Source organism: Megascapheus bottae, chromosome 24 (genome assembly GCF_031878675.1).
Source record: "Megascapheus bottae isolate mThoBot1 chromosome 24, mThoBot2.hap1, whole genome shotgun sequence".
NCBI classification, from domain to species: domain Eukaryota; kingdom Metazoa; phylum Chordata; class Mammalia; order Rodentia; family Geomyidae; genus Megascapheus; species Megascapheus bottae.
The window spans coordinates 9220323-9244052 of NC_143532.1; the positions used below are offsets into that span (position 1 = coordinate 9220323).

General features: G+C 48.8%; 2 protein-coding genes across 2 annotated transcripts in view; one reads left to right on the forward strand and one right to left on the reverse strand.

Annotated features, from left to right (window-relative positions):
- Pkd1l3 (polycystin 1 like 3, transient receptor potential channel interacting) overlaps positions 1 to 3620 on the reverse strand; it is a 42190-nt gene extending 38570 nt beyond the window's left edge. Inside the window, exons 1-2 of the mRNA XM_090357055.1 lie at positions 3335 to 3620; positions 1585 to 1695 (exon numbers count right to left, since the gene is read on the reverse strand). Coding sequence (XP_090213181.1) covers positions 1585 to 1695; positions 3335 to 3620 — 397 coding nt within the window. The remainder of the gene's footprint in view (positions 1 to 1584; positions 1696 to 3334) is intronic.
- A 3379-nt stretch (positions 3621 to 6999) lies between these two features.
- Positions 7000 to 16513, forward strand: Dhodh (dihydroorotate dehydrogenase (quinone)). Its single transcript, XM_090357341.1, has 9 exons — positions 7000 to 7044; positions 8822 to 9034; positions 10858 to 11057; positions 11880 to 11962; positions 13465 to 13652; positions 14119 to 14232; positions 14532 to 14685; positions 14967 to 15126; positions 15266 to 16513. The coding sequence occupies exons 1-9, from the start codon at positions 7024 to 7026 to the stop codon at positions 15318 to 15320; spliced, it is 1188 nt and encodes a 395-aa protein (XP_090213467.1). The 5' UTR covers positions 7000 to 7023; the 3' UTR covers positions 15321 to 16513.
- Positions 16514 to 23730: the final 7217 nt, after the last annotated feature.

Genomic DNA, 23730 nt, shown 5'->3' on the forward strand with positions numbered 1-23730 from the left:
ACATGCACATACATGCACATACATACACACATACACACATACACAAACACACACACACACACACACAAAGAGGCAAGGAAAATGACAACAGAATTTGAAAGATTTGCAAGGACTTTAGTCCATCAATACTTTTCTCTTTGGTCATGGAAAATCATGCGGGGGAGAAAAACTCCTTGCTTTTCATTGAGGCATATGTACAAAGAAGACAGCCAAAGGCATAGGAGAAGTAAGTATTAACCAGGCATGATAGTGCATACTTATAATCTCAGAACCTAGAAAGTTTCTGAGGCAGGACCTAAAGTTTTGGGTCAGTCTGAACCTTTTAGACAGGAAATTCTGTATTAGAAGGGGGAAGAATGAGAGGAAAAAGAGAAGGAATAAAAAGGAAGGAGAGATGAAGAGAAAGAGGAGACTTAAATGAAGGCAAGAGGACAGTATTCAGCTGAGAACAGAGCAAAGGGAGTGGACTTGGGTATGGGCCGTGGTCACCCATTCAGCACAGTGAGCCCCTTGTGCCTTTTCAGGCAGGAACTGGGGGGGACACTTAGGGAAATGACACGGTACTCAAGTTTGTTTTCTTTCCTGGTCCCGCATCTTTCCTTATCCTGTTGGGTTTCCGGAGGGGAGGACTCGGCTCATTTCTCCCATCTGAGAAGGCATCTGTGAGGGGCCAGAGTGAGAGTTGGCATGTTACAGCTCTGCTCCAAGTCCCTCGCAAGCTCATGATACTGCACAGATGATATTCAGCAGCACACAACTCAAGATCCTATTTGGTTCCTTGCTAGGTAGGAGCTCTAACACTTGAGCCATGTCCACAGCTCTCTTGATCATTTTTAGTTGTTTGGCTAGAGCCAGATTTGGACTGCATTTTCCTACACATACTTCCCCTCCTCCTCTTCCTCTTCTATCGTTGGGATTACGGACGTGCACTACCATGGCTGGCTAGTTGGCTATGGGCAGGGGAAAAGAATCACCACTAGGTTTCCTGTGCCAGCTGGCTTTGAATTTCCCTGTCTTCTATCTCTTAATTCCCAAGTAGCTAGAATTACAGGAATGAGCCACTGTGCTGTCTCTAGTTGTTTGTGTTTTTTTTAACCCCCTTGGTCCTGGGGCTTGACCTTTGGGCATAAGGGCTGTCACTGAACTTTTGTGCTCAAGGTTAGTGTTCTACCATTTGAGCCACAGCTATACTTCTAGGGCTTTTGGTGACTAATTGTACATAGTCTCACAGACTTTCCTTCTGGGCAGGCTTGATCTTCAGATCGCAGCCTTCTAAGTAGCTTGGGTTATAGGTGTGAGCCACTGGTGCCTGCCCACCTGTTTCTCTCATTCTTCACCCAATTCAAGACACTAAGAACTTCAAGGCAAAACTTTGTTTCTCCCAATTACCAGAGTAGGATGCATATAAGAACATTTCTTTAAGGGAGTACTCTTTCTCATTCTAATCAGTATCATGAAAACTGACATTTCTATAACTTCGTTCAGATCCATCACTCACAGGCTATGTAAACAATATCCACATCGTAAGTACTCCTTATTTAAAAACCAGTCTTAAGAATTAAGCACTGTACCTTTATCACTTACCAGCCTGGCAGATGAAATAATGCCTCTTTGCACACTGGGTCTCTCTGTATATGATCTTGTTGGTGTGAAGGAGCATGACGTAGCAGGTGGCAGGGGGTAAGGACCTATCACCTGCTGAAGGGAGACCACGCCTACATAAGTCTCTGACCACAAAGGCAGGCTTTTTTTTTTTTTTTTCATACGGCTTGAACTTGGAGCCTGGGCGCTGTCTGAGCAATTTTGCTCAAGGCTAACACTCTACCAACTTTGAACCACAATGCTACTTCTGGTAGTTTATTGGAGATAAGAGCCTCACAAACTTTTCTACCTTGGCTGGCTTTGAACAGTGACCCTCAGATCTCAGCCTCCCAAGTAGCTGGGATTACAGGTGTGAGCCACCAAGGCCTAGTCAAAACAGACTTTTTCTTTTTTTGTGGGTCATGGGGCTTGAACTCAACCTTATGCTGTTCTTAAGCTCTTCAACTCAAGGCTACCATCCTACCCCTGGGCCTGGGCGTTGTCTCTGAACCCTTCAGCTCAAGGCTGCTGCCGTACCCTTGAGCCAAGCCCCACTTCCCTCTTCTAGAGGTTAATTGGAGACAGGAGTCTCAGGTCCTTCTGTGCCTGGGCTGGCTTTGAACCTTGATCCTCAGATCTCAGCCTCCTGAGTAGCTGGGATCACAGATGTCAGCCACTGTGCTCAGCAAGACCTCAGAAATAACTCCACAAGCCCCAGTATAGCTGCCTTCTACTCGATGGAAATGCAGGCCTTTCCTGCACATACTGCAGATGGCTTTTTTCCCCTAAGTTTGTTATTATGAAGCTTAGTATTCATATACCTAGACATAAGTAAAGATGATAAATTGACATCTTGGGTTTTTTTGTCTGAAATAGTAAAATTATGGTACATAATTTTGAAAGAAAAACAATAGGAGGATAAATTATCACCTTGTTTCTGTTAGAAAATATGGAAGTAACAAAGAAGACCGGGCATCAGTGACTATAATCGTAACTACTCAGGAAGCTGAGATCTGAGGACTGCTGTTTGAAGCCAGCCTGGGCATGAGAGTCCAGGAGACTCTTATCTCCAATAATTTTATCAAAGAATCTGGAAGTGGCTGGGAGTCTGGCCTAGTAGAGTGCTTGCCTAGCATGCATGACGCTCTGGGTTCAATTCCTTGGTACCACATACACTGAAAAAAGCCAGAAGTGGTGCTGTGGCTCAAGTGGTACAGCCCTGGCCTTGAGGAAAGCCCAAGGACAGTGCTCAGCCCTTGAGTTCAAGCCCCAGGACTGGCAAAAAAAAAAATCTGGAGGTAATGCCCAGCGTCCCCCTCCCTTAAAAAAATAACAAAAAATAAAATAAAAGCAAAGAAATCTGGACGCTGGTGGCCTATTCCTGTAATCTCAGCTGCTGGTTTTAATTAGAGATAAGAATCTTACAGCTTTTTCTTCTTGAGCTGGCTCTGAACTGTGATCTTCAGATCTCAGCCTCCTGAGTAGCTAGAATTACACGCTTGAGTCACTGGTTACACAGTGGTTATGATGAAAAAATTCAGAAACTTTAGGAGGTTCTAAAGTTCTTTCATCACTTCTGTCACACAAATCAAAGGTCAACAACCCACAGAAGTAGAACTATCGCAGAGGAATGCTGGAGAAGTGACTGATCTTTCTGAATAAAAAAGCAGAATGATTAAAACAGTTTTGTTGCTCGGTCCCGGAAGAAACCATAAGGCAGTTGCTTCCATCCACTCAAGTCCCTGGGCCCTACCTGGGTGGTTGCTCTGATGTTCTTTTGATGTTGTTAGATTTTTCCAGACCCACCATGCTATCCCTTCCTCCAAGTTCCGAGTGAGACTTTGATCCCCTTGGTTCCAAGAGTGAGCCAGGTGGCCTTTCTGGGTTTGGCAGTAGCACTCTGCATCTTGGAAACTGCAGCTAAATCTGTTCAGCTGATAGCATTGTTTTGGTCCACGCTGCTCCTGGCTGCTTCGTTCCCCTGCAAGAACGCCGGCTCCCAGTAGCAAGCAGATCCAGGACTTCCCGTGCAAGATCATTTCCTCTGTGATCTGGAGCAAGGAAAGTCTTGGGGGCTCAGCAGCTGCCTGGCCCTTTAAATATGTTATTTTGGAGGGTTTGTCTCATTGTGGTTCTTTCATGAATTGGGAATTGGTTGCCAAGGAGACAAAAGGTTTTGCTTTGTTTTGAAGACCCAGGTGGAGTTTTTACAGGCTGAAAATGTATAATAGAGATCCACGGAGTAATGGATGGGCCATTATGGTTGGGCACTGAGCCTCCAACTGTATCCACACAACCCCAGGTGCCTTTTGTGAAGATCTCCAGGGAAGCTCAGTCTGAGCTGTAAGTAGGAGAGCATGATGGATATCTAAGCCCGTGTTGCTGAAAATGGATGTTTGTAAAACACACAGAGGGTTTTGTTTTTCTTTTCTTGTGTGTGTGTGTTGGTCCTGGGGCTTGAACTCAGGACCTGGGAATAATCCCTGAGCTTTTTTTTTTTTTTCCACCTGGCTGGGACAGGTGCAAAAAAAATAAAACAAAACAAAAGCCACAGCTCCACTTCTGGCTTTTTGGTGAATTCTTTCCATGTTGACTTTGAACCACAATTCTCAGATCTCAGATTCTTGGTAACTAGGATTCTAGGTATGAGTCTTCAGCACCTGGTCAGATTTTTAAAAATAATTTACTGTATAGAAAATATACAGCTTGAGGTCAGGAATGTGGCTTAGTGGTAGAGTGCTTGCCTAGCATGCACAAAGCCATGGGTTCTAGTCTTCAGTACCACATATACAAAAAAAGGCTGGAAGTGGTATTGTGGTTCAAGTGGTAAAGCACTAGCTTTGAGCAAAAGAAGATCAAGGACAGTGCCCAGGCTTGGAGCACAAGCCCTAGGACTGAAAAAAAAATGTATATATATATATATATATATATATATATATATTCAGCTTAAGCCAGATACTGCTGGTTCATGCCTATATTTCTAGCTACTCAGGAGGCTGAGATATGAGAATCGTAGTTTGAAGCCAGCCCAGGCAGTAAAAGCCAGAAGGAAGTGGCTTAAGTGGTAGAGTGCTAATGTTGAACAAAAAGAAGTTCAGGGACAGCAGCCAGGCCCTGAGTTCAAGGCCCATGACTAGCAAAATAAATAAATATGCATATATATAATATATAGCCTAATGCTATAGCATGCATATCAGTAGTAAAGCAAGCTAGTGGACCTCTCATCCCATATGCCTTCCTTTTTAAATATTTTCTTGTGGCAAGAGCAAAGAGAATCTATTCATGTAGAGTGAATTCCTTAGACAGTACTATTACGGACAGTCCTTGTGTTAAGCATTACATTTTTTAGACTTGATCATCCTTTACATCTGCTATAATTGATTCAGCTTTGTTCTCATTTTTTTTAAATGCATAGACACAAAAGCAGTCATGAACCCTATGGTAAAACTTTATACAACCATTGAAACCAACTAAATATTTGATGAACAAATGAATAGGAATACAAACAAAACAAAAACCCAGCCCAATCCAAACAACATGATGGAATAGCAGGTGAACAGTGCTGTGGCCTCTGGTGATACAGGTTCCTTTGATATAGGCATGAATAGTACTTCATGCCGTAGGGAAGACTTATTCTCTTAATTTTGACTACTTTGCCTATACAGCATGCCACGTGATCCTCACCTGTTGCAAACACCCATTATCTATCGGTCTGTACAGTGAGTTCTCTTCTTTGGTGCCAGGAAGTAAATGTGAATGCAAATGAACAAAGGCACTGAAGTCACTTGGCCTGTTTAGGGTGAAGATGGCTATCCAAGTGATCCAATCAATGCTTTGCAATAGAAATAAGTAAAGTTTTGTTATAAGGGTGATATATAGAGTGGTTACAATTATACGAGTACAAGTCCTTTTTGACAATGTTTTCTTCAGTTAATATTGCAATGCAAGAGACTGAACCCAGAGGCTTACACATGCTAGAAAAGTACTCTGTCATTGAGATGTATCCTGGGCTCTCCTGTCACATGTGTGTGAGTACATGCAAAATGTATTGGTCCTGGGGTGGGCTTGAACTTAGGGCCTGAGCACTGTCCCTGAGCATTTATTTTTGCTCAAGGATAGGGCTCTACTCCTTGAGTCATAGCTCCACTTAGAGAATTATTAAGAATCTCATCGACTTTCCTGCTGAGGCTGGCATACCTCAGCCTCTTAAAAAGCTACCAATACAGTACACTGGCTCCAGGCTCTAAAAGTTGTTTAATAGGTAATTTTTGTACAAGATAAGTCATGTTTGTGATCAAGTTGTGCTTAACTTACTCAAGTATAAAAGGTACACTGAGTTTTTCTGGGTAGGGCTGTTCCCGGAGGTGGCAGCAGATGCAGCTTGGACGTGCAGAACGAGGCCTGGAGCTTGTGGACCCAGTTCCTGTGCCATCCTGGAAGGGCCAGGCACCTGCCAGAGGAATGCGGCCCAGGCCGACCAGGCCACAGGCACACTTAACCACTAGTTCAAGACACGTGGTATCGGTGGGGCCCTTCACAAGATGGGCCAGCCTGATGACTGCATTCTCTGACTGGCCAAGACGGATGGCACTGTCTCAAACTTACGACGGCTGGGAATTTGGAGTGTGGAATACACATAGACCATGAGAAACAAACGAGACACACTGACATGCCTAACTTTTAAGCCTGGTATTTGCACTCAGCTGTATGGACAGTCCGAGACACCTAACTTATATGGATTACTGTCACAGACTCTGTCCGTCGGGCTTCGGCCATTCACTCCAACGTGGCATCCTCGTACAATGCATGGAGCTCAAAAAAACAGCTCGAGCTACGACGTTTCCAGCACCTCCTCGGCTTCTGCTTTAGCTTCCAGGGCCGTGCTCAGCTGCAGCGCAGGTTCAGCCGCCGCAGGGCCGACCCCACTGGGCGAGGCCTCCCAACCCTCGACGAGGGCCGCCGAGCTGCTTCCAATGGGAAGCAGGAAGCGCCTGCCTTTCAAGGCACTCAGGTGGGACCAGCCGGGCCGCCCTCCTCCGATCCCACGGATGGGGACGCAGGCACACGGTGGCGACTCCGACACGGCTGCCCGGAAGCCTTTTCCAGTCCGCCGAGCCCAGCTCCCTCGGGCCCTGAGGAGCAGCAGCACGCCAGGCCCCGCCGCCCAAGAGCCCGCCGGCACCCGGGGGAAGCTTAGCAACCGGACGCCCGCGGGGATGGGCGGGAGGGCGCGGCTTTGGTTCTGCGCACGCGCGCAGGCGGCCAATCAGAACCTCCGGGGACCGCGTACGATCCCCGGTCCCTGGATTGGTGGATCCGGAAGCAGATGGGCGGGGCTTCCGGCGTCTCCTTCCCCAGGGGCGGGGTGGGGGCGGGGTGGGGGCGGGGTGGGGGCGGGGTGGGGGCGGGGTGGGGGCGGGCGGGCCCACTGGCCGGAGGAGCATGGCGTGGGCGCATCTGAAAGTGAGTCTTGGCAGGGGAGGTTGCCGCCGCGGCGCGGATGCCCTTGGGCGGGGGAGGACGGAGGACCGCATCGGCCCGCGTGCTTTGGCCAGGTGTGTCGGGCAGAGGGCGATCCCTGGGCCTGGGGGGCCCGGCCCGGGCCAGGAGCCTGCACGGGTCCCGGACGCGCGACGCGTGCACAGCCTTCCGTGGAGGGCCGCGCGCGGGAGCTGAGCGCTCGGCGGAGCCTAAGGTCGGGAGCCGGGGCTTGTTGGTGCGGTTTCCTGGAGAAGGCTCCTCGGGTCGCATCAGCGAGGCTTGAACTTAAAAGGCCCACTGCAGGGCTCTTGCTTGGGCTTCTCCACGGCTAGCACATTGCCACTTGAACCATGCTCGCAGTTCTGGCCTTGCGCTGGTTAACTGGAAGAGTCTCACAGATCTTTTCGCTTCGGTTGGCTCCGAACTGCTGTCCTCAGCGCTCAGCTTCTTACACTCGGTTCCAAAAGTCCCCACACCCGTCAGCTTTTCTTCTGCCCCAGTAGAGTCTTTTCACTGCCCTGCCCCCCTTTTTGAGCAGTGCTGGGTTTGAACTCAGGGCTTCCTGGTCTATATCTCCAGCCCTTTAAAATTATTTTCTAGATGAAGTCTTGCCTGCACATAGTCTGGGCTAGATGCTTAGGGCTTGCTCACAGCTGTGATGGGAGGCACGCACCAGCACACCAGGCTTATTAAGATGGGTTCTTGCCAGCTTTTTGCCAGGGTTAGCCTGAAATGGCCGTTTTCTACAATTTCTGCCTCCCAATTATCTGGGTTACAGGCCAAGCCACTTGTGCCTGGCTCTCCTTGTTAACTTTTCTTTATCCTTTCAATATGTGCTTCAAGTCAGTTTTGTAAAGTTGCCTTTCCTTAGCTGAGATTTGTTGGGTCCTTCCATTTTCCCATACTGTATTTTCTTCCTTTACAGCAATTGTCATGGCTATATATTTGCACAATCATTGATTTTTGTCTCTTCATGAGATTGTGCTCATATCCTCAAAGGCCAGAACATATTTGATGAGTAAACGAATGAGTGACAGTCTCCACATAGTAAGACCTTTTACATAGAGTACACATCAAAAGCTTATTAGCCTGTAGTGGAATCTAACTCATCAACATGATGTCCTAACCACAGTGTAAAGGAAAAATTAAAGGAAAAATAAAACAAGTATTTATTTCATTGTGTGAGTGTTGTCCAATCCTGATGCACCTCAATAACAGGTTGTTGGGTGGTCAAGCCTCTGCCAGAAATGTGAATGCCACAGATGTGTTGTCATGCACCATGCCTTTCCTAATTTCTGATATGTGACTCAATTCTCAGTAAAGTGTTTTACAAGACAGCATTGTTGTCTTAGTTTACAGGGTAATGATTCCTGAATTGTCAGCATATATGAGAACCACGCAGGTGATAGTTTGCCAATAATGTCGCTAGGACATTTAGAAGTTACCCAGGACATGTGACAATGCATATGTCATGTAGCCCTGAACAGCTGTGAATGTCTGACCTTGTGATTTCTTCTTTAGCATTGCTCCATCCCTGTAGCTTGTGAAAATACTCCCCTGTGGCCACTAGAGGGCAGTGCTCAGCGCAAACCCCTGGCCTCCTGTCCTAAGGACCATGTTGAGGGACCCAGCCTCATGGGTGGCAGGCCTGGAGATGAGGAGTGTCACTTCACATGACGTGTCACTGTGTCGTGTCTGCCTTGGTGTAAAGGGGGGTGGGGTGGCCTGCTAGTGACCCCTGATGTGCTCTCTCTACCAGAAGCGGGCCCTCGATGCTGTGGTCGTCCTGGGGGGTGGAGGACTGTTCTTTGCCTCCTACCTGACAGCCACGGGGGATGAGCATTTCTACGCGGAATACTTGATGCCAGCCCTGCAAGGGCTGCTGGACCCAGAGGCTTCCCACAAGCTAGCGGTTCGCTTCACTGCCCTGGGGCTCCTTCCTCGAGCCAAATTCCAAGATTCTGACATGCTGGTAAGTGCTCTGGGAACACCTCATGCATTAGATGTGGGGGGAAGGTCAGGCAGGAGTGGGGTTCATCAAGCCGAGGTTCCCAGTGGGAGCCTGGAACTCAGCAGCCATCTTGATTATGTATCACATCTCTTAACACATCTTAACAGTTCTCATTATGTCACTCTCATAGGACTTACTGTGTTGTCCACTAATCCTCACCACTCCACGAGGGGGCCCACTGTCATTCCCATCGACTGCCCTTGTGTGACTTACCCAAAGTCACACAGTTGTCAAGGGGCAGAACTAGGATTCAGACCCCCTGGGGTTGGGCCCTGACACCAACCACGGCCACCGCTCTGCCTCGCTGAGATCACGCACAGCTCAGTCACCCCTCTGCTGCCATTCATTATGCACTAATGAGAAGCAGAGGGAGCCAGTTGAATCCTGAGGACGGCACCCGTGGCCAGCCTCCTCTAGCCACTCACCTGCTGTCGGGGACTGAGCTGTGTTGGGATCAGCAACAAATCACACAACAGTGCACAACCTCACAGAATCTGCTTCCCAGGGTGGAGACCTCGCAGCAGAGTGACTTGATGCCCTCAGACATGTTAGGGGAGGGACCCTGTGAGGAATCAGAGGCCTTTGCTACTTTCCCCTCTCACTTCCTCATCACACACTTCTGAGTAACTGGTGTGCCATCCTCAAGGGTGCTGTAGGATTGGAAAATGCTTTCCCCGCATGAAGCCCCCTTCCAGCCGGTGTGCAGCGGGAGGCCGGAGGGGGGGGGTGTCCCACTGTCTGGTGAGCACAGCTGACCGTCCCATAGTCCCTGTGCTATCACCCTGAAGGCTGCTGGTCCCGCCTGCAGCAGCTCATACAGAACTCTGTGGTGGCGCCCTTTGAAACAGGTCTTGCTCTATTGTCCAGGCCAGTCCCGAACTCAAGATTTCAAGTGTTCCTCCCGAGTCAGTCTCACAAGATGCTCGCACCGCAGGCATGCTTCACCACGCCGGCAGTTCCCCACTGCTTCACCGACGGCCAGGCCTCCCGACCTTCTCACATTTCTAGTTTTAGTTCTCCACAGTGCCCTAAATCCTTGGCTCCCAATCCCTGTTAGAGTCTTGGGGGGTGGGGGGAAGATTTTGGAAGGTCAAGCTCTAACTTCCTGTAACACCAATACCGTCATCACCCCTGAGAAGCTGGCAGGAGTTGGCAGAGTTGAAAACCACTGTTTTTTGAGGGCTGTTCTCACCTCTTCTTCCCAACACGCTGCCCGAGTGGTCTTACCTTTGTTGTAGTCGCTGCTTGGAGGGCCTTCCTTCATCTCCAGGGTTGGGTAGCTTTGCCTGGGGTGATGTTCACCCAGCCTCAGGTTTCTGGAGCCAGCACTGAAACCAGCCTAGCTGAGTGCTGCACCTCGCCAGGTCCGGGGGCTGCTGGGCTTTTTTATCAGCCTTGGGGAGGGCTACAGCTGGGGCTGGCTAGGTTGATTGTAGGCTTTGTGTTTGTCACTCCCTATTTCAGAGGAAACACCTGGGAGGAGGGGTGACATCAGCAATCCACTCTCCTGCCTAGCAGGTACATAGGAGTCTTCACTGTAGTTAGAAAGGTCCGTTCATTCATCCATGGTGGCTTGCTGGTTGCCTCCCCAGCATTGAGGGTGGTGCTGTTCCACTCCGCCAGGCAGCCCGAGCACCTGTGGGCAAGTGTCACCCATATATCCTTCGGAGTGAATCCTGTGGGCCCATGCTTCCCTGGGGAATTCTGATGTGGGACCCTGGGGACCACGTTTTGAGAAATACTGGTGTGGCCTGTGCAACTTGATCTGGTCTCCCTCTTCTCAGGAAGTGAGAGTGCTGGGCCGTAAGTTCCGGAATCCAGTGGGGATTGCAGCGGGATTCGATAAGCATGGGGAAGCTGTGGACGGGCTTTACAAGCTGGGCTTCGGCTTTGTGGAGGTGGGGAGTGTGACTCCACAGCCGCAGGAAGGAAACCCCAGACCCCGAGTCTTCCGCCTCCCGGAGGACCAGGCCATCATTAACAGGTAGGTTGATGGAGACCAGCCCCTGGCTTTTCGCAGTGAGCTGTGAACATCTTTCTGCCAGCTGGAATGCTCGGGAATCTGTTGTACATGTGTGCTGGACATGCCTCGGAGAGCAGCTCTCCCGTTTCATTTAACCCGTGTCCACATGGGGCTCTGAGGGTTTGCACTTGTCCAGCTGCAGAGGCTCGCTGGTCTCCTTAGGTTGTGTGTTTCCCCATCGCAGCTCTCTTGTCCACCATTGGCTAGCAGACATGTGCTGTGAGCCTCAAAGGACTGTAATGAGCACAGTGAAGCCAGAGAAAGAGATTTACAATATACTCCATTTATGATGATTCTAAACCCAGCCTTTAATATGGACTCACTATTACAATTATTGCTTGCCTTCTGTTCCTTGCTTCAAGAGTTCTGAGGCCAGGTGTTTGCATGCAGCAAACATGCGTGCAGTGGACCAGCCACTGCAGTTCTGGCCTGCAATTCTGTCTTGTCCTAGTCTTTGGTGAACAGGGAAGCCAGTGTTCAGTGCACACATAGCTGCTTTGAGGAAAATCCTTCCAGAGGGCCTGCCCCTCTGCAACCTGGGAAATCTCAATAAACTCAGAAAGAGAAGGAGCCATTCTCATTGCCTAATAATGACACATATACTTTCTTATTGTGGAGTTTGGAGAGGCTCCTTGGGGAGCTTTTGACAGGCATCTTTGTGGCCATCAGTGCTTTCTGGGGGATGTTTCAGGAGGTTAGGAGGCAGGGCGATTGAAAAGGCAGATGGAAATGGCTGTGGGCAGTCTTCGCTTGTCCCCTTGTCTGACTGCACATGTGCTGTAGGTACGGGTTTAACAGTCATGGGCTCTCGGCGGTGGAGCACAGGTTACGTGCCAGACAGCAGAAGCAGAGCAAGCTCACTGAAGGTAAAATGAGGCATGGGAAGTGACTTCCTCTGTTGAAGGAAGCGCTGGGGAGATGGTGGGCATGGTCTTGAGGAACTGAACACATTCACTGGGCTGAGACAGAGTCCCGAGGCTGAGCACAGTGCGCAGCTCCAGCTGGGAACGGTGAAGTTTCTTGCCTGCACCATGCCAGGAGCCTGACCTGACAGCGTCCGGGTCCTGTAGGGAAGGGTCTTCCAGCCATTCCTAACTCCAGAATCTCCTTAGCTTGAGTGGACGAAGCCATACTTTGTGACAGCTCACCTGTGTGGCCAAAAACTAAGGCTTACAAACAGCCTAGGCTTAATGTGTGCTGTACCTAGGAGGCTTTGAGAGTTCGTTTACAACTTGATTGATTGGGTTCTAATTGCCCCCACCCCACTTAGGAAACTGGCGACACAGATCTTCAGGCTGATGACAAACAAGTGGGGTGGAGCAGTGCTGGGTGTTGTTTGTGCTCCCTGGCTTGGAGGGTTGTGGTGAGGTGGGCGTCCTAGGTCTCCCCTCCTCCCCAGCATTAGCTGGAATGAGCTGTGAGTGCCCCTGCTGTCCAGTGACCTTACCAGATAAGACAGTGCGTCGGGCTGCTCAGAGCAGGCAGCCCCTTCTTTCACACCCAGCACATTCCTCAAAATGCATTTTTTGGAGGCCCTAAATGCAAACCACAGAGTGAAATAAGGCAGCTGTGTTGCTTTCTGCCCACGGAGGACAGTTTTGAGAGTGCAAGGACAACAGATATGAGTGATTATGTCCAGGCCAGGGTAACTCAGGCTGTGCACTGAGATGCACGCTCACACAATTATATGAGTCTCTTTCTCAGAATTTCTCTAAAATTATGATATAAAAATGACAAGCCTATGGGCCAGGAGTGTGGTCTAGTGGTAGAGTGCTTGCCTAGCATACACAAAGCCCTGGGTTCCAGAAAAAGTCAGAAGTGGTGCTGTGGCTCAAGTGGTAGAGCGCTAGCCCAAAGACAATGCCCAGGCCTTGAGTTCCAGCCCCAGGACTGGCAAAAAAAAAAATACACCTACATTTTTAGCTTTATAATCAAAAATATACTTATTCTTTAATTTGGGTTTTTCATCACTCAAGACCCACAGTTGTCCTTTAGATCAGGTTGTCTCTCTGACACACCCTGATTCCTGTCTGCCCCCACTTTTACTACATTTATAAAGCTCACTCTTTCGGTGGTGGGGATTGAGCCCAGGTCTCATGTGTGTCCGGCCTGCGTTCTGCCACTGTGCTACACTTCCGGCTTTTTTAATTGTTCATATTTGAAACTCCCAGTCTCTTTGTTTCCTGTTTCTTTTTTTCTTTCTTTCTTTTTAAAAGAAAGCCACTGCCATGCAAAGATGGCAAGCTGTGTTTTGATCGCATTTCATCATTGTCACCTGGTTAGAGAAAAGTTTGCAGCATCGAGAATGGCCTGAAAATGATTGCCCAGGAAACTGTGGGGATTAGAACTCGACCCATGCTATTTACAGATGGGCAGCCACTGGGAATAAACCTAGGGAAGAATAAAACGTCGGTTGATGCTGCTGCAGACTACGCAGAGGGGGTTCGGGTCCTGGGCCCCTTGGCTGACTACCTGGTGGTGAATGTGTCTAGTCCCAACACAGCAGGGCTGCGAAGCCTGCAGGGAAAAGCTGAGCTGCGCCGCCTGCTGACCAAGGTAAGCCACTGCATCTGTTCCTGTTCCTCCAACTCCTGCTACTTCCTGGGCCAAGTGAAACTGCCCTGTCACAGCCTGAGTCTGTGCAGCAGAAATCACTCCTCTGCCTCTGTTGGTAAACCACAAAGTCCCTGGTAACAAGGGCTTGCCTATGATTTCAGTCCATCCCTGGTGCCGCACATGAGTTGAAGGATTTTTTTTTTGCTTGTAAAAGCGTTCCCTTTTACTGTTTAGAGCACAATTGAAGGTTCCAGCTGATGTCAGTGAGGATCTTAGGGTTCTTTGGGTTGAACTGGAAAATAAAATCGATCTAGATCCCTCTGACATTTCTCTGCGTTTCTTGAAGAGGAGATGACTCACGTGTTAGCTTGAGGCACTGGTGAGAGGCAAACTTTGGCTGCAGGTTCTGGCTGCACTGCTGGGCTGCAGCCTGGGGGTCTCCAGTGTCTGGTTTGTGCCACCCTAGGTGCTGCAGGAGAGAGATGCCTTGAAGGGAGCACAGAAGCCGGCCGTGCTGGTGAAGATCGCCCCCGACCTCTCCTCCCAGGACAAGGAGGATATCGCCAGTGTGGCCAGAGAGGTTCGATGCAGGGTGGCCTGAAGGTGGGGACACCTCTCACTGCCCAGAGGCCATCTAGCCTCCTGGGAAAGCCTGGTGGTCCTGAGTTCAAACCCTGGCCCCATCACTTGTTCCCTGGGGGCCTCAGACAAGGATTCAAGTCTGCAGGGAATGCTGGAGGCGGGGAAGGGTTGCTGTTGAGAGGAAGCAGAGGGAGGACTGAGGCTGTCGCTTCCCAGGGTGGGGTGTGGGTCCCCGTCTAGCGTCCACCTCGGAGTCCCTCACCACCACGGCTGAGAGCTCGTCCTCTCGCGCGGCAGCTGGGCATCGACGGGCTGATTGTCACGAACACCACTGTGAGTCGTCCTGCTGGCCTCCGGGGTGCCCTGCGCCATGAGACGGGAGGGCTGAGCGGGAAGCCTCTCCGAGACCTGTCCACGCAGACCATCCGGGAGATGTACGCCCTCACCCAAGGCAAGGCTGTCGCCCTGTGGCCCTGGCCACGACCGTCCCCCTCACCCGCGCTCACGGCCCCCCTCGCCCACGCCTCTCGCCCCTTCCTTCCCCCCCGGCTCACGGCCCCCCTCCCCCCCGCTCACGGCCCCCCGCTCACGTCCTCCCCCCCCCCCGGGCTCACGGCCCCCCTCACCCACGCCTCTCACCCCTCCCTCCTCCCCCCCCCCCCGGCTCACGGTCCCCTTGCCCACGCCACCCCTCCCCCGGGCCCACGGCCTGGCCCCCCGCGTGTCCCGCAGGCCGCATCCCCATCATCGGCGTGGGCGGCGTGAGCAGCGGGCAGGACGCGCTGGAGAAGATCCAGGCCGGGGCCTCGCTGGTGCAGCTCTACACCGCCCTGGCCTACCGCGGGCCGCCCGTGGTGGGCAGCGTCAAGCGCGAGCTGGAGGCGCTCCTGAAGTAAGTGGGCGCGGCGGAGGTGCCGCCATGCGCCCCCCCCCCCCCCCGGCCTGGGGAGGGAGTGGAGGGCACCGGGGCGGGGAGGGCGGGGGGGGGGGAGGGGGCCCCGCGGACAGCGCGCCCTCTCCGTCCTCTCCAGGGAGCGGGGGTTCCGCAGCGTCGCGGACGCCATCGGGGCGGACCACCGGAGGTGATGGCCCGGTGATCGGGGCGGACCACCGGAGGTGATGGCCCGGTGATCGGGGCGGACCACCGGAGGTGATGGCCCGGTGACTCGGTGACGGCTTCCCTCTGTCGCGGTCCTGGGGCTCCTCGGCAGCGCAAGGACGTGGAGAAAATAAAGCTGTCTGAGTCTCGGGTGGCAGCCTGGTCCCTTCCCGGCCGGGGCCCTGCCCCACGCCGCTCCCCTGCCGGGCCTCGCGCGTCCCCGTGGGCGGCTCGCAGTTCATTTTCCATCAATTTCGGCTGTGGACACAGGGGAAGAGTACAGGCCACGTTCGCGTGTGCTCTTCGCTTTGGTTCGCCTCGTGTCACCGTTTCCCCATCACAGCCGGGTCAGCTTTCCGCTCTGACAGAGCCAGCCTGCTCCTGGGGGCCGCCCTGGGTCCCTGGAGGCGCAGTGGCTTCAGGAGCCCCGTGGTGCGGCTCGCAGTGGGTTAGGTGCTGGGCCCCAGGCTTGGCTTTCCAAGGAAACCAGGGGTCGAGAGGCTCTGCTTCTGCATGGCACTGGTATGGGGACTTAGAGGCTTTCAAGCTGGACTCGAGCCAGCCAGCCCGACCCAGGGCCGGTGCCCAGTGGCTCTCCTGGGTGTCTGGAGGGGCTGTGCCAACAGCTGCTCCATCGCCTGCGCTGCCTTGTGTTCATCCATTGAGGAAAGGCAATTCAGCAGTGAGAAATGGAGTGGGCAGAGCAGGAGGACTCCGGGCTTTCCTTCTCTTCCTCTCATACCCAGCACTGGAGGGCAGGTAAAGGGCTGCTAGAGCCTCCTGAGGGCTGGGAGAGCTCTGTTACCCCAGACACTAGCGACTGCACTTCTGTCCTGGTGTCAGGGTGAACTGATCATATTCCATCTGCAGCTGTCTGGAGGGCTCGGGAGCTGTAGGGAAGCAGATTTGTGTGCAGGCTGCTCTGAAGGTACCCCACAGAATGGCTTAGATAACAGAAATGGATTGTGTCAAGCCCAGGGAGGTGGCTCACGCTTGTAATTCTAGCTACTCAGGAGGCTGAGATCTGAAGATCAAGGTTCAAAGCCAGCCTGGGCACAAAAGGACCTGAGACTCATATCTCCAATTAACCCCTAGAAAATGGGAAGAGTGGCTTGGCTGAAGAGCTCAGGGACAGCGCCCAGGCCAGAGTTCAAGCCCCATGACCCACAAAAAAAAAAAAGTATTGTGTGTCAGACTTTGGAGATCAGAGACTAGGGGCTGTAGGGCTGTGACAGAAGGCCTTGTTCCAGGCCTTTCCAGGAAGCCATTTTCTCCCTTAATTTGTCTGTATTACCTTCTCTCCCCTTTTATATGAGGATACCAGTCTGTTTGCATCAGGGTTCTCTAATGATCTTACTTGGGATGATGCTTTCTCTAAACATTGTCATATTTTAAAGACATGAGATATATAAAATGCAGTATCAAAAAAACCACTAGCATAATGCATCAGCCCCATGATTGTGGGGCTGCCTGGGAGCTGGGCATATGAGAGCATCGACAAAGATCAAATCCAAACTTTGTCTCTCTCTTCTCCCCCTCCCCCCTCCCCTCCTCTCCATCTTGTTGGTTCTGTTTCTCTGAAGCACCCTTGTAAAGACCTATAGCCACAATGAACGGAATTTTGCCAACAATTTAAACAGCATGACAACAGATACTTTCCTCCCTCTGGCTAAGAGCTTAATATTGCACAAAACAGAATCTGCCTCAACTTCTGCCCCACAGAACCATGTGCTAAGAAATGGGTGATGTTTCAAACCACTAAGTTTGTATAATTTGCTTGCTTCATAGCAATGGAAAACGAACACTTCTTGTTTAGCCAGCTGTCTCAGTAACAACCTGTAGCATCCTGTACAGTTGTGGTATCCAGTTCAGGACACTTGCCCTTTCTCATTAGTCTCCTGGTATTGTTCCAGTTTTGAAGGTGAGAGACCAGTTTTTGGTGGTGCCCTTGCTGTAGTTTGTCCTTGACTGGTTTTGGATCTGAAGTGGTGGCAGGAACCTAACAGAAGCAAGGCCATACTCCTAAAGTACACTGTCAGGTCCCCTAGGGCTTGGGACGGTGAGTGGATCGGTGCCTGGAATTCTCTTCACACATTCACTTCCTTCCTCTGGAATATTTTCTGATGCCTCAAGGCATTGCAATCAATGTTAGCTAAATAAAAGCAGCAAGTTCAATTGTAGTCAGACTTATTTACAAGTATCTCTCAAGTCTTTTGATGTCTGGTGCTTTGGCCTGCTGTGGTCTGTGTAGCCACTGCTTGGCTTCACCGTGGCATGAACAGGGTGGCAGTGGCCACCTGGGCTGTCACACTTCTGTATAGCAGAGCCCAGAAGCAGGTACTTGGACAAGGAGCACTGAACATGCTGATAGGATTTGTCAGTCATTGTCCCAACGTCTGCTTTATGTTGCTCTGAACTGGAAAGTCCAAGGAATGGACTCTAATGAGCTGGTTTTCCTCCTCTGCTTTCCTGCTGGGAATAGCCTGCATGACAGTTCCCCATGGTGGAAAAAGGGCAAAGGAGCTGAGTTCAGAGTTGCTATGGGCTCTAGCCAATGATTGCCACATTCAGTTCTTTCCGTGTGTGTGTGTGTGTGTGTGTGTGTGTGTGTGTGTGTGTGTGTGTGTGTGGACAGCAAAGGAGATAGGGAGGCATGGCTCTCTTGGGGTTTACCCTTCTCCCCTGCTGCAGTGATTTGGCCTTGCCTCATACCTACCGTGGGATCTACAGCCTCAGCTCTGGGTCAGGGAGGCTGCGTCCTTTCAGAGGGGGAGTTTGGGAACCTCAAGTCACACACACCCTCAGCATTTGACAGAAATCCCCATACCTGTCCCAGAGTGCCAAGGAAATACCCCCATTTTCCCCTGGCCTCAGTCAGCCTCACAGATTGGAGCTGTCCAGCCAGATGGGCATTCTTCCTGATTGTGGGAAGAAAGCATACAGAACAATTAAAAAATGTAGAACACCCATGTTTTTCTACCTAGACACAATAACTCTTACCTTTACAATGTTTGCTGTACTAATCTTTTTAAACCACTTGTATATTGTATTTTTTTTTTCTGTTTTTGTATGTTGTGGCTTGAACTCAGGGCCTGGCACTGTGCCTGGGCTCTTTTGCTCAAGACTAACATTCTACTGCTTTGAGCCATAGTGCCACTTCTGGGTTTTTGGTGATTGATTGGAGATAAGAGTCTTATAGACTTACCTGCCGGGCCTGGCTTTGAACTGCGATCCTAAGATCTCAGCCTCCTGAGTATCAGCTAGGATTATAGGTGTGAGCCACTGGTGACCAGCTGTAAACTTATTTTGATTCATTCTTAAGTACTTCACAGCCTAAACTACCTAAAAATAAGTACATGTTCTTGCATAATCAGGAACTCAGAAGAAAATTAACCATGATTCTCTAACACCATTTAAGGTTGAGTCCATACTCAAATTTGTCCTGTTGCCAACCCTTCCCCCAATACCTTTTACAACCAGTCCACACTCACCTACATCTCTAGTTTCTTTTTATCTAGAATAATGACCTCTGAAGATGTCAATCAGTTGTCCTATACAGATCTACATTCTGAATTCTGGGGATGAAGATTATGCTTCTTAATTTCCATTGTAGCCGAATTTGGTCATGTGACAAAGTTGTGTGCAATGAGATATATATGATGGTCTTTAGCTGCTTGAAAGGGAGAGAAAGAGGGGGAGAGGGGCTGGGAACTAAATTCATGGCTTCTGCTTGCTAGGTAATCATGCTGCAGCTGAGCCAAACCCCACAGCTCCTTTTACTCTGGTTTATCATACAGCGTCTCATGCTTTTGCCCAGGCTGGCCTAAGAGTACTCCTCTTACCTCCACCTTCAGAAGCTAGGATCATAGACGTGAACTACCACACTCATCTTCTCTTTCCCTTCCTTCCTTCCCTCTTTCCCTTCTTTCTTTTCTTTCTTTCTGGGTCTTGTTAACTTTGTCCAGGCTGACCTCAAACTATGATCCTCCTATCGCCCTTCCATTCCTAATAACAGGGATAATAGGTACACACCACTATGCCAGCTTCTCGATTCCAAATGCTCTGAGGGCAGAGGTTATGTTTATCATTTGTTCAACTCAGCAAGCAGAACTGAATTCCTGTTGTATTCAGTGTCAGTGGTGAATAAACAAATGTCAGCAGGGTTAGTCTTAGGATCTAGGTTGCAGAAAGTCAGGAAAACAGCTATGAGTTCTGAGTTCGGGAACTTCTGTTTAATAAGTTTTTAAAATAAGTTATACTAATAAGCAGATTTTGTTGGAAACTGTGATAGATTATCTAGGTTGTTATTGTTGTTGTTGTTTTGCTGGTCCTCGGGTTTGACCTTGAACTCAGAGTATGGGTGCTATCCCAGAGCTGCTTCTGCTCAAGGTTAGTGCTCTACCATTTGAACTATAATAGTGCCACATCCTTCTGAGTAGTTTATTGGGGATTCTCATGGACTTTCCTGTCCAGGTTGGCTTCACACCAAGATTCTCAGACCGCAGCCTGCTGAGTAGCTAGGAATACAGGTGTAAGCCATTGGCACCAGATTGGTTGGCTGTTTTTGTTGGTGGGATCTAGTTGGAGGCTAATCTGTGTTTTTTGACACTTGGTACTTTACTACTTTGAGCCAGAGCTCCACTTTCTGATTTTACAACTTAGATCTTACAAACTGATCATTTTCTTTGTATGGTAGAGTTATTTTCAAGCCCTTTCGAAAGCTTAGAATTTAAGTGTGTATGGTACAACTGCCAGTATATGTGTTTGACAGTGGCCTAGTTTTGGAACAGAGAACGGCTAGCAGCCAGGAAGTATGTGGCTGGAGCCAGTGCCTGTGTTCCCGGCACTGCAGAGCTTTGTGTTTCCCGGTCACTGGAACAGAGTGCAAGTCTAGAAAAAGGCGCAATAGCAGGAATCTCTGTTTAATCTGCTGAAACAAATTGTAATTTTGAACAACAAGTGCTGTTCTGAATCAGCACCCACCAGCACTGTGATTCTCTACTTTTAGCATCTCAAGCAACTAAGGTGTATCCTAGGTTGACAGCATCTCACATATTATTAGAGTTTAATTGCCTGTTTTTTTCTTTTTGTATGAAGCATTGCCATATTGTCGTTGTCTGCCCTCCCTAGGCACTTTGGTTTAGCAGGATGAGATAGGTTCTGGGTGTTGGGAGTTCAAGCAAAGTTTGGGAACACTGAAGTACAGTGTTTATGCTTTATTCAAGTGTTTTCAACTCCTAAGTTCCATGGGAGCTATCTCAATGTATCTTTTTTATCCACAGCATCAGTTTCCTCTCTATAAAGCCTTACCTTTGTCTTTCTCATAATTATTTTATTTTCCTGAAAGTTCTCTTAGATTTGTCTTTTAAAATTTTCCTAATATTGAATTTGTCTTAAGTTACTTGTACTTCATTGTTTCATTTTTTACTCAATAGAAACTTTAAAAATATTTATGGGGTTTTAGTATGTAGATGTAAAGTATATGACAAAAACAGAGTAAGGATAGGAATTAAAGACAATAAATGAGAGAGAATAATAGTGATAATAATGAGAATGGGAGTGATTGAGGGCCAGTTCCAATGTTCTTGCCTGTACTCTTAGCTAAACAGGAGGCTGACATCGGGAGGACTTTGGCCTGAAGTCATCCCAGGCAGAACAGTTCAAGGAATACCATTTCTAAATTTCTCAGAAATTGAGGTGTGACTCAAAGAGAGTGCTAGCCAACACAAACAAATTCAGCAAACATGAGGGCCTGAGTTCAAAATCCAGTGCTGGCTAAAAATAAATAAATAAATAAAGTAAAAATGATGGCAATGATTGAAATAAGAGAGAAAGAAAAGGAGACAAAACATATAAAACCAAGTAGGACAAAAGCTTTACATTTTGAAGTTTTAATAATATTAATGAGCCCTTGGCAAGATTGTTCAAATAAATGATCAGTATCAGGAATAAAGAAGGGATATCACTACTAATCTTGTCGTTAGTTATAGTGTTGGCCAGGCATGGTAGCCAACATGCTTCTAATCTGGACACTTGGCAGATGGAGGTAAGAGATCATGAATTCCAGGCGAGCCTGGACAGTTTTTATTGTTTATTTTGCCAGTCCTGAGCCTTGAACTCAGGGCCTAAGCACTGTCCTTGGGTTCTCGGGGCTAGAGCTCTACCACTTGACCCCAGCACCACTTCTGGCTTATTTCTATGTATATGGTACTGAGGAATTAAACCTGAGTCCTTGTGCATGCTAGGCAAGCACTCTACTACTAAGCCAAACTCCTGGCTCCAGCCTGGAAAGTTAGCAATACTCTATTGCTCAAACAAATATGAACAGAAGAGTACTTGTCTGGCATTCACCAAGACACAGTTAAACACACACACACACACACACACACACACACACACACACACACACACACACACACACATATATTGGAAATAGTTTTATGCTAGTAAATTTGACACCTTCACCCAAATGGGAAAATCTCTAGACAAACAGAAGCCCCTTGCCCAGAATATTTGAGTAAATTTGCATCTGCTTAAATTGAATCTGAACAAGGCACCTCTGGCTCCTGTAATCCTACTTTCTCAGGAAGCTGAGATCTGAGGATGGTGGTTTGAAGACAGCCCCGTCAGGAAAATTGTGAGACTCTTGTCTCCAATTACCAAAAGAATTAGAAGTAGAGCTGTGGCTCAAATGGTAGAGCTCTACCTTCAAGCATAAAAGCTCAGAGACAGAACCTAGTGGATGAGTTCAAACCTCAGAACTAGCACAAAAAAAAAGGAAGAAAAAAGAAATAAAGAAATTGAATCTGAAATTCAAAATCTTTCCCAAGAAAACTGTAGACATATATGACTTCACTGTCAAATAGCTGAAGAAATATCTTACACAAGTCTTTTCATGGAATGCAGAAATAGGGATGCTGCTCAACCTGAATTAAGAGATCAACTACTTTAACAGGAATCCTGACACTGACATCCCACAAAAGGAAAAGTATAGACCTGTATTTTTTCAGAAACTCAGATGCACAACAAAAACAACACACTATCAAATCAAATCTAGAAAAAATAAAAATACTGCATCTTGAGAAACTATGGCTATGACACAAATATGAATGAAGTCAGTCTGATGTTAAAAAACAAAAGTCAGTGAAATTGGGTACTGGTGCTTGCATTCCTAGCTACTCAGAAGGCTGAGATCTGAGGATCATGGTTTGAAGCCAGCTTGGGCAGAAAAGTCCATGAGATTCTTATCTCCAATTAACTACCCAAAACAGCAGTGGAGCTGTGGCTCAAAGTGGTACAGCACTAGTCTTGAACACAAAAGCTCAGGAACAGAGTGCCCCTGTCCCCCAAAGAGAAAAACGTCAGCCAGGCACTGATGACTCACACCTGTAACCTTTGTTATTCAGGAGTGGGGAGATCTGAGGATCACAGTTAAAAGCCAGCCCTGGGGCCAGGAGTTTGGCCTGGTGGTAGAGTGCTTGCCTAGCATGCACGAGGACCTGGGTTCCATTCCTTAGTACTACATACACAGAAGAGCTGGACGTGTGCTGTGGCTCAAGTGGTAGAGCTCTAGCCTTGAGGAAAGTCCAAGGACAATGCTCAGGCCCTGAGTTCAAGCTCCAGGACTGTCAAAAAAAAAAAAAAAAAGCCAGCCCAGGCAGAAAAGTCCCTGTGAGACTCTTATTTCCAATTATCTACTCCAAAACTAGAAATGGAGCTGTGGCTCAAAGTGGTAGAGCTCTAGCCTTGAGAACAAAGATCTTAGGGAAAGCACCCAGGCCCTGAGTTCAAGCCCCATGACTGACCCAAAAAAATGAGTGAATGTAAATTTTTCTACATTAGCAGAAGAAAGATAAGATTTTAACTGATAAAGTAAAAGTAGTCAACACAACTTCATGGTTTTAAAAAAAAACAACAAAATAATAAAGCAGAAGTTAGAAGGTGCTTCATCAATCTGATAAAGGTTGTCTATGAAAACTAAACAAAACTAAAAACCTTGCCGGGTGCTGGTAGTTCACATTAGGATTACAGAATCCTGGCTACTCAGGAGGCTGAGATCTGAAGATCACGGTTCAAAGCCAGCCTAGAAAGGAAAATTTGTGAAACTGTTATTCCAATTAACCACCAGAAAAATGGAAATGGTGCTGTGGTTCAAAGTGGTAGGACACTAACCTTGAGCCAAAAGAGCTCAGGGAAGCGGGCATTGGTGGCTCATGCCTGTAATCCTTGCTACTCAGAAGGCTGAGATCTGAGGATTGCAGTCTGGCATGGAAGTCTTCGAGACTTTTATCTCCAACCACCAGGAAACTGGAAGTGGTACTGTGTCTCAAAATGGTAGAGCAACTAGCCTTGAGCTGAAGAGCTTAGGGACAGGCCCAGAGTTCAAGCCCTACCACT

Bases quoted from the DNA above. Each gene is read 5' to 3' on its own strand.
- Dhodh (XM_090357341.1), top strand. From the start codon at position 7,024: ATGGCGTGGGCGCATCTGAAA. The intron at 9,035-10,857 runs GTAAGTGCTCTG...CCCTCTTCTCAG, and splicing joins TCCAAGATTCTGACATGCTG to GAAGTGAGAGTGCTGGGCCG. The intron at 14,233-14,531 runs GTTCGATGCAGG...CTCGCGCGGCAG, and splicing joins TCGCCAGTGTGGCCAGAGAG to CTGGGCATCGACGGGCTGAT.